The sequence below is a fragment of the Hylobates moloch genome, unplaced genomic scaffold (assembly GCF_009828535.3).
Source record: "Hylobates moloch isolate HMO894 unplaced genomic scaffold, HMol_V3 SCAFFOLD_1, whole genome shotgun sequence".
NCBI classification, from domain to species: domain Eukaryota; kingdom Metazoa; phylum Chordata; class Mammalia; order Primates; family Hylobatidae; genus Hylobates; species Hylobates moloch.
Window position 1 is genome coordinate 23,719,210 of NW_026652276.1, and position 10,623 is coordinate 23,729,832.

The 10,623-nt window shown below is 46.0% G+C and overlaps 1 protein-coding gene across 1 annotated transcript; it reads right to left on the minus strand.

The window, feature by feature from the left end:
- Window positions 1-7,333: 7,333 nt before the first annotated feature.
- CXCR2 (C-X-C motif chemokine receptor 2) lies at window positions 7,334-8,698 on the minus strand. Its single transcript, XM_032754540.2, has one exon. It carries the CDS (start codon window positions 8,687-8,689, stop codon window positions 7,622-7,624), a length of 1,068 nt encoding a protein of 355 aa, XP_032610431.1. The 5' UTR covers window positions 8,690-8,698; the 3' UTR covers window positions 7,334-7,621.
- Between the last annotated feature and the right edge of the window lie 1,925 nt (window positions 8,699-10,623).

The window sequence follows — 10,623 nt, forward strand, 5'->3', positions numbered from 1 at the left end:
TTTCCAAGCCCACTCTTGCCCCCTATGCCCCCCATCCTGTGCCCATATAAACCCGAGAGACCTTAGCGGGTACACACACAAGTAGCTGGACGTCAAGAGGAGCAGAACAACACACCAACAGGCACCAGCGGACACTGACAGGCCATTGAAGGTGGGACAACACGGAATTCGGTTGGGGGTGGTAGGAGGAAAGTCTGGCTGCTGGGCAGCCTGACTCCAGGGGAAGACCACCTTCCCACTCCGTCCTCCTTCTGGCTTCCCATCCACCTCACTAAGAGCTACCTCCACGACACAATAAAACCTTGCACCCATCCTCCAAGCCCATGTGTGATATGATTTTTCTGGTATACTAGGGCAAGAACTTGGGATACAGAAAGGCCTCTGTCCTTGTGATAAGGCAGAGGATCTAATTGATCTGATTAACACAAGCCACCTGCAGATGGCAAAACTGAATGAGCACAGTGTAACACATGCCCACTGGGGTTTCGGAAGCTGTAAACACTCAACCCATACTGCTCTCTCCTGGGCTCCTGTCATGGTTCCTCACCTTGGTGCTTTAGGCCTAGGGATAGTGACTGCTACCCACTGTCATGGTCCTTAGGGTACTGAATTTCACATTACTTTCCTCAAATCCTTCCCAGACTGTTGTTCAAGGTCCCTTTCTTCAACTCTTACTGAAGTTAATAAAACTCTCTCTCCTTGCCTAGCTCAGGTGCACTGCCTAGTTTCTGCCAGGAAACTGGGGATTATCCATAAATCTGTATTTTAAACAAGAAGCCCATTTTATTATATTTTATTTTATTTTAAGACAGGGTCTTGCTCTGTTGTCCCAGCTGGAGTGCAGTGGCATGATCACAGCTCACTGCAGCCTCCACCTCCTGAGCTTAAATGATCCTCCCATCTCAGCCTCCTGAGTAGCTAGGACTACATGTGTATGCCACCATGTCTGGCTAATTTTAAACATTTTTTGTAGAGACGGGGTCTCATTGATGCTCAGGGTGGCCTCGAACTCCTGAGCTCTAGCAATCCTCCTCCTGCCTTGGCCTCCCAAAGTGCAGGAATTACAGGCAGGAACCACTTGGCCAAGAAGCCCATTTTAAGCATGGAGTATTTTAGAAATGCTGTCCCATGGCCATCAGTGGCGCCTAGTTCTTTTTTGGTCAAATATCAACAAGCCTCTTTATTGCTTAACTCATTTGGGACTAAGGAGATATTTTTCAAAAAGCAACTTTACCAGGAAATGAAGTAAAAAAAAGAATATGAATATTGTTCAAGAAAGAATATAAAACACAGAAATGGTCATGTCCACAAAGCCCAGCCTCCTTGTCTATAAGGAGGCCTGTGCAGACCTCTCCAAAATCAGCTTCAGCTCCTTCATTTTTGGAAAAATCGAGCCCCAACCAAATAAATGGAAACAATGCAAAACTGTACAAACCAGTGATGAATGCTACCCCATCCTCCAGTTCTCTCCAGCCATAACTCCTATTGACAGCTTGGTATATGTTGTCTCAGACATTTTTCTGAACATTTGCAAACCCAAATATAGATTAGAGTGTTTTTTACACAGGCAGGTAAGCCATTTACTACACATGCTGTTCTACCTTCCTTTTCCTTTTTTGTTGTTGCAATTTTAAACACTGTATTTGAGCAAACAGCAATTCATGAATCATCTGCCTTCCTTTTCCATTCAACATTATTTATTGAAGATCTTTCCATGTCCATTCATAGAACTACTTCATTATTTTTATATTATATTATATTTAATTAACTTTTTTTTTTTTGAGACAGAGTCTCCCTCTGTCACCCGGGCTGGAGTGCAGTGATGTGATCTCAGCTCACTGCAACCTCCGCCTCCTGGGCTCAAGCGATTATCGTGTCTCAGCCTCCTGAGTAGCTGGGATTATAGGCACCTGCCACCATGCCCGGCGAGTTTTTGTGTTTTTAGTAGAGATGGAGTTTCACCTTGTTGGCCAGGCTGGTCTTAAACTCCTGAGCTCAAATGAGCCACCTGCCTCGGTCTCTCAAAGTGCTGGGATTATAGACATGAGCCGCTGTGCCTGGCCCTACTTCATTATTTTTAAAGATTCTTTTAAAGAACAGTTTACTGAGATGTCACTAATCTATTATCAGATTCAGTCTGTCCTGAGAATGCCATCCAGTGAATTTTAGTAAATTTACAGAGTTGTGCAACCATCACCATAATCCAGGTTTAGGATATTTCCATCACTCCAAAGGGAACCCTGGTGCCTGTTTGTAGTCAATCCCTTTTCCCACGCTCAACCCCAGGCAACTGCTCATCTGCTTTCTGTCTGTATAGATTTGTCTTTTCCGGACATTTTATATAAATGGAATCATACTGATCAGCGGCTTCCACTTTGCATGTTTTATTTTTATTTTATTTATTTATTTTTTGAGACAGAGTCTTGCTCTGTTGCCCAGGCAGGAGTGCAATGGCACAATCGCTGCTCACTGCAACTTCTGCCTCTCTGGTTCAAGTGATTCTCTTGCCTCAGCCTCCCGAGTAGCTGGGATTACAGGTGTGCGCCACCACGCCTGGCTAATTTTTGTATTTTTAGTAGAGACGGGGTTTCACCATGTTGGCCAGGCTGGTCTCGAACTTCTGACCTCATGTGATCCACCCACCTCAGCTTCCCAAAGTGCTGGGATTACAGGCGTGAGCCCACACCCAGCCGTACTTTCCATGTTTTAAACATCATGTTCAAACCACTGCATTCACAGTATTCCACAGTGTGGCCGCACCTTCAAAGTGTTTCTAACCAATTCCCCACTGATGAATATTTAGGTTGTTTCTGAGCTTTGACTTCTATAAAAAATGCTGTGATGAATATTCTGTGCACATTTGTCCACCTAGATGTGTATTTCTATAGGATAGATTTGTAGTAGTATAATTCCTGGATCAGAGATTGTATGCATTAAAGTATATATCACAAAATTGCCTTCTTGAAAGATCATTCCTAATTCCTCTCCTATTGGCAGTGGATGATAATATCTTCTAGTCTGGTGAATTCTGATCCCCAAACTATACAACACAAAAGCTTGCAGTCCACTTCCTGCAATGGTTCCTTGAAATGACCCAGGTTGTCCTTTTGTTCTTTCGATCACTGTTTTTTTTATTTTTTCCTTCATTTTAATGATTAAAAACACTTTTATTGTGAATAGCATACATACCACAGGTTACAGAAAACTAACATTTATAGCTTAAAAAATAATAATATAATGGCTCTTAAGCTCTATCATGTAAGATAAGAGAGAGGACATTATCAGTGCCCTCTAAAGCCCCCATATGTTCCTCCCTTTCCCGACCCTTTAATAAATATCACCTGAACCTTTGTGGGAACCGTTCTTTTTCTTTAGAGTTTGCACATAAGTTTGTGCAGAGGATTTGTATTGAGTCAGCATAGATAAGATAGAACTGTATTTCCCCAAATTCTCTTCCTTTCACATTTCCAGATCTGCGAGGGGCCAGAAGGGACCTTGTATGTGAGATCTGGAAGGTGGAAGTGGAGCAGCATCTACATTCTGTTTCAGCTCAGGAAGGTCAGTGCAAAGCACCAGACACCACCATATGATGTCACTTATCTGCCAGCTCCTGTAGGCGTGGGGCCTGAGCTGGCCTGCAGCCCCTCAGGTGTGGGTTTACCTGCTTGGTGCAGGTGCTACCTTCTCCACAGGCCATTCACATACTGAACTTGGACCAATGCAGGTATCAGCCTATCCTGGTAGGTTCCAGCTCCTCCTCACTATTCCCACTTTACATCCATCTTTCCTTCCAGGCTGTCCATCCTACCAGCTTCAGATCCCAGCCAAGAAACAAAGCCAACAGCCTGACACTAATGGTTTAGCCAGTTCCCACAGTTGCCTATGGTCAAATGCCTGTCACAAATTCCTCCTCCCAGTGGTTTTGCTTCTCTAATTGGCCCCTGCCTGATAAGATATGTGTCCTCTGTAGAGGGGTTAGTTGTGCCTGTCTCTGAATTTTGTGCTGGGCTCTGATTGCGTCTTTATTTATTTATTTATTTATTTATTTATTTATGAGATGGAGTTTCACTCTTTTTGCCCATGCTGGAGTGCAATGGTGTGATCTCAGCTCACTGCAACCTCCGCCTCCCAGTTTCAAGTGATTCTCCTGCCTCAGCCTCCCATGTAGCTGGGATTACAGATGCCCACCACCACACCTAACTAATTTTTGTGTTTTTAGTTAGAGACTGAGTTTCACCATGTTGGCCAGGTTGGTCTCGAACTCCTGACCTCAGGTGATCTGCTCTCCTCGGCCTCCCAAAGTGCTGGGATTACAGGTGTGACCAACTGTGCCTGGCCACGATTGTGTCTTTAACTGTGCTGCCTGCCAGCCGAGAATAGGAGAACCCAGCCTGAGGCTGCTCCCACACCTGTGCCCCTGAGCCTCCGCTGGGCCTTGATGACTGAGACTCCAGCAACCCCAGCTCCAGGCGCAGATGAGTGCAGGTGCAGAAAATGTAGACTGGTCTTACCCGTGTGAGTGAAATGGTCTGAAAAGGTCATATCTACATGTAATTTTCCATCTTGTCTGTCAGGTGCTCGAACCGAAAAGCAAAAATTGGGTAAAAAACGAACTGACTAGGAATCTTATTTCAGCTCCACTACTGTCTAGCCATGAGATTTTGGCCAGGTGGCTTTGGTAAAACCTCAGTTTCCTCATTTATGTGTGGAAATGGGGATCTTCAGCCCTCTTTGACAGACCGAGCAGGCAGATCAGGCAGAAAGGTGCTGGACCCTGAGACCTTGGGACTCAGGCTCAGAAACATCAGAGGGAAGAAAGAAGTCAACAACTCAAAAGCAATCCCCAGAATCGCCTGTCCTAGGGATGGCATGTTTGGTAAATTATTTGTGCCAAGACTGTTCTTATGAGAGAGAGTCTGAAAGAGAGAGAGAGACAGAGACAGAGTGAGAGAGAGAGAGAGAGAGAGAGGAGATAGAGATGAATAACAGAGTTCACGTAAGCATAATTTAATCTCTGCCTCATTTTCCTAGGCTGATGGTATCCTTTTATTATCCTTGGAGAACCATGTTTCCTCCAGTCCTTGTTAGAGTAAAAAGCAGAGTCCTGAAACCAGAGTGAGGCGTAATTTGGCCTCCTCCCTCTGGGAGTTGTCTCAGGGAGCCACCTGGTCCATCAGCCTTGTCCAGGCAGAGCACCATTGGTTCCTCTGGCAAGTCAGGTCCTTGGTAAATACACGTTCCCCTGCATTTTCCTGCTACTGAATCAGAAGCTGTTCCGAAGACTCAGCCAGAGCAGTTATGTCATGCTTCGTCCTGAGTTTAGCAAGTGCCCAGCCTAGAGTGAGCAGGAAAGAAGGGATTGTTGTTGCTGAATGCAATAGGAAAGGCACTTTTGTGGCTTTTTAGTGGAAGTCCTTTGCCCCTCAAGCCCTCCCGCTCAAAGGTGTGATCCTACCTCCCTGTTTTCTCCTAGATTTAGTTGTTAACCTGAAGGGGGTTGTTTGGGAACTGCAGACGTTCAGTTCCTCTTGCCTCCTTCCTTCCTTCTCAGGCTGCTGAGACCCAGAGCTCCTCTTGACAAAGACCCCGCAGAGACAAGCCCTAGGAATGCGAGCTCCCCCAGGGCAAGGCACTGTCTGTCTTGGTCTCTGCTGTATCCCCCCACTCTCCGAAAAGTCAGCATTCCATGCTGTTGGAGGCATGATTCGAATCTTTTGTTTTCTCCTAATGACAGATTATAAACCACTTCCCCATTCTGCATTTGGGCTGTCCTGTCAAACCTGGAATGATGGGTGTGTGCTTGGGTGGGAGAGAGGGAAGAGGGTAGGGCATTCACAGTGGGTGCTGCTGGCTGAGCTGGGAGAGCTCTCTGCCTTCCTGCTACCTGATCAGGGGGATTTGGTGAACTTACTCAACCCTCTGCACCTTCTAACTCTAAGTCTCACCCGACACTCCTGACTACTGCTTCACCCAAGGACATGAGATGCCCTAGAGCATCCCAGAACACATTTCTTTCCATGATGCGTGGTCTATAGCAGGAAGCTTGGGTTGGGGGTGAGGGGATGGCAAGGCTGGGCTCCATCTCTATTCCATCCTTTTCTCTATGACGCAGCAAATAACAAAGAGATTTACTTCTTGTAAAGACTCTCACCCAAGACCTCCGCTCACCCTTGCCCCACCGCTCTGTAGCAATTTGGAAGCAGTAATATAAACACCCAAGTAAAAGCGGTTTATTAAAAAAAAGATATTGAATGAAATCATTTAACAAAAAATATAGGCAGGTGGTTCCAGCCTTGGTTTAATCAGCCTTGGTGATTAAAGTACCTTTTGGGGCTCAGGTTTTTTTTTTTAATTGATATAAAATATACATAACAAAATTGACCATTTTAACCATTTTTAAGTGTCAATTTAGTGGCATTAAGTCACATTGCTGTACAACTATCACTACTGTTTATCTTGAGAACTTTTTCAACATCCTAAACATAAACCCTGTGCCCATTAAACTGTCACTCCTCATGCTCCTCTCCCCTCAGTCCCTGGTAATCACTGTTCTGCTTTCTGTCTCTGTGAATTTTTTCACTCTCAGTACCTCATGTAAGTGGAATCATAAACTATTTATCTGTTGATGTCTGGCTTATTTCACTTAGCATAAAGTTTTCAAGCTTCGTCCGTGTTGTAACATGTATGAGTACTTCATTCCTCTTTCAGGCTGAAGGATACTTCGTTATGTACATATCACATTTTGTTTAGTCATTCATTCATTGATGAATATTGTACATATCACATTTTGTTTAGCCATTCATTCATTCATTGATGAACATTTGGGTTGCTTCTGCCTTTTGGGTCTTGTGAATAATGCTGCTATGAATATTGGTGTACAAATATGGGTTCAAATCCCTGCTTTCACTTCTTGTGGGTCAATTCCTAGAAGTGGAATTGCGGGATTGTGTGTTAATTCTATGTCCGATGTTTTGAGGAAAGCTGCCATACTGTCTTCTGCAGTGGTCGCACCATTTTACATTCACCCCAGCAATGCTCGAGAGTTCCAGTTTCTCCTCTACATCTTCATGGACTGAGACAGAGTCTCACTGTCGCTCAGGCTGGAGTGCAGGGGCACGATCTCAGCTCACTGCAACCTCTGCCTCCCAGGTTCAAGCTATTCTCCCGCCTCAGCCTCCCAAGTAGCTGTGATTACAGGCACTCACCACCATGCCCGGCTAATTTTTTTTTTTTTTTGTATTTTTAGTAGAGACAAGGTTTCACCCTGTTGGCCAGCCTGATTTTCTTTCTTCTGATACTAGCCATCCTAACGAGTATGCAGAGTTGTCTCACTGGAGTGTAGATTTTCACTTCTTAGAACACAGAGTGCCATGGGCTCAGGGGCAGGATGGACAGAGCTCCAGCAAGTGACGTAGTAATTATGGCAAGGGGTGAGGCACCAGGGCAGGCTTTCTAAACCATGCAAGGGAAACTAGTAAGGACATGGCCTCCTCTGCTTCCTGTGACCACAATGGGGGCTGCACTAACACCGAGATCAAGAAGAACCAGTGGACATGAGGCTTGGAATGCGACTGTGAAGAGAAGGGAGGAACCCCACGGGGCTGCACTTAGGCAGGAGATCTTAGAGAGTAGTGGAAGTGTGCCCTGAAGAAGAGCCAACAAAGGAAGGCCTGCTGTCTTTGGGCAGGGAGTCCTTGCTGATCAAGCCATGTATGGCTAGAATCTTGAGGAGTCCATGGCGAAACTTCTGGCCAATGAAGGCGTAGATGAGGGGGTTGAGGCAGCTGTGAAGGATGCCCAGAATATCAGTGGCATCCAGAGCCCGGTCAATGTCGTTGCGGCGCTCACAGGTCTCCTGGATCACCCCGGTCCTCATGAGGGTGTCTGCCAGCAGGACCAGGTTGTAGGGCAGCCAGCAGAGCAGGAAGATGAGGACGACAGCAAAGATGACCCGCATGGCCCGGTGCTTCTGCCCTATGTGGGCCTTAAACAGCGTACGGAGGGTGAATCCATAGCAGAACAGCATGATCAGCAGTGGCACGATGAAGCCAAAGGTCTGGGGCAGGATCCGTAACAGCATCCGCCAGTTTGCTGTATTGTTGCCCATGTCCTCATAGCAGACTGGGCTGACATTGGGTGGGTAGATGGTCCTGCGGAAAAGTAAGACAGGCAGGGCCAGGAGAAAGGACAGACCCCAGATGCTGAGACATATGAACTTGACCAAGTAGCGCTTCTGGGTCAGTGTGCGTGTGGCATGGACAATGGCCAGGTAACGGTCCACACTGATGCAGGCCAGTAGCAGGATGCCACTATAGAAGTTGACTTCCTTCAGGAGTGAGACCACCTTGCACAGGAATGTGCCAAAAATCCAGCCATTCATCTTGGAGGCAGCCCAGATGGGCAAGGTCAGGGCAAAGAGTAGGTCGGCCAATGCCAGGTTCAGCAGGTAGACATCAGTGACGGAGCGGCCGACCCTGCTGTATAAGATGACCAGCATCACGAGGGAGTTTCCCAGCAGGCCCAGCAGGAATACCAGGGCATAGATAATGACCACAAAATACTTGTTGGTTTCCAGGGATTCTGGTTCACATGGGGCGGCATCTAGTATTAAAGGGGGCAGTTCAGAGCTGTAACTGTAATTACTAAAATCTTCATCTTCCATGAGATCTTCAAAGCTGTGACCCTCCATGTTAATATCTTCTATTTTTGAGGTAAACTTATATCCTGACCTATAGAAGAGAGATGAAGGTTACTGCACAATAAATTCCCCATATTCTTGCCCATCCACCCAAGAAACTGGGATAGGATTCTTTGTGTTGGCTTGAATGTTACATTGAAGTAATTTTTCCCTTCAAATTTGTAAGTGGTAGCTCTCAGGTTATGAGATAAATTTGGTGATAAATGGTACATTTTATGAAAGGACCATAGTTCTCTTTAATATAAGAGAGACATTCTTAGCATTTCTTCTAGCATTGCCATCACCTAAAACTGTAGAAAGTTCTCTTTGGATAATCCCCACAGAACCCTCAATACTACCTGGATCCTTCAGTGGCGAGCATCTTTGGCTAACAAGGCTGGGTTTAATGTTCAGAAATGTGAGATGTCACCCAGTTCTTTTCTTTTGTCTTAGAAATGGGGTCTTGTTGTGTTGCTCAGGATGGTCTTAAACTCCTGACCTCAAGTAATTCTCCTGCTTCTGTCTCCCAAAGTGCTGGGAATATAGGCATGAGCCACTGCACTCAGCCCCATTCATTTTTTAATCAGGGGATTAAGCAGGAACTCCAAATGGGCTGTACCCTCAGAAAACATCATGGTTTGACTATAAAGCTGAGACACGAATCCCTTTGTTCAATTTTCTAAAAGTTATTTTAAAAGACGTATTCTGGAAAATGGTTTGAACAATTGTAGCATGGAGTTTCGGAAGGCTCGAGCTAGCAGAATCTTCAGTTAATTAGTAAGGCCCAGCGTTTCTCTTTTGGGTAGAAGGAGACCTGCTTTGGGAATGTGTGTGTAGTTTGGAAAAGTATATTAAAAATAATAAGCAAGCGGGCTGCCTGATTCTCCCTGTGGGTGGAAATGTAACAAGTTATTTGGGGAGTTCTGGGCAGCCATGTGCCACCATGTGGGATGAGCAGACACAGCCAGTCTCCTCCCCAATAAGAGAGAGGGGCAGCAGGAAGCAGAGAAGACAGGGGTTGCACTACCCTTGCTTGGTGGCTCCCCAGCCCTCCTGGGGACCCTTCCTGCCCTGCATGTGTGTGCCTCCATCCAGCCCTGACTCCCCTGTTCCCCTCAGATTTAGTCTAGCTCCCTGGGCTCTGCCCTTGCCACAGGGACAGCACAGATCCTGCTCTGGGGAAGCCTGGGTATAGAGGGTGGGCTGCAGCTATTCAAAAATATTATCCCAGTGGTGGCTCACACCTGCAATCCCAGCACTTTGGGAGGCCAAGGTGGCAGGATCATTTGAGGTCAGGAATTCGAGACCAGCCTGGCTAACATGGTGAAACCCTGTCTGTACTAAAAATACAAAAATTAGCCAGGTATGGTGATGTGCGCCTGTAATCCCAGCTACCTGGGAGGCTGAGGCACAAGAATTGCTTGAACCCAGGAGGTGGAGGTTGCAGTGAGCCGAAATCACATCACTGCACTCCAGCCTGGGCAACAGAGCGAGACTCTGCCTCAAAAAAAAAAAAAAAAAAAAAAAAAATCCCAGTTTCTCAAAGAAGAAGTCAACTAAAGCAATCTAGCTCCCTAATTAGCTTCTTTCTGAACCACAAAATAGATCACCTTCTGGCCATTGCCTTAGAGTAAGGGATGACCATCCTACCACCAACCATGTCCAAGTCCGTAACTTACCCCCAAAATGGAACCCAGTGTCAGAGAAAAACCAGGAAGTTAAAGGTCCCAGAACCCACTTCACACTCACCAGGCTGGGCACACTCAGAAAAAGATGCCCAAGAACAATGTGGGTGAGGAAGTGGAAAAGTCAGAACTCTCCCACATTGCAGGTGGGAATGTAAGATGGTGCAGCTGCTTTGAAAAACAGTTTAGCAGTTGCTCAAAAAAGTTAAACATAGAGTTACCACATGAACCAGCAACCCCCACCCTAGGGATATACCCAAG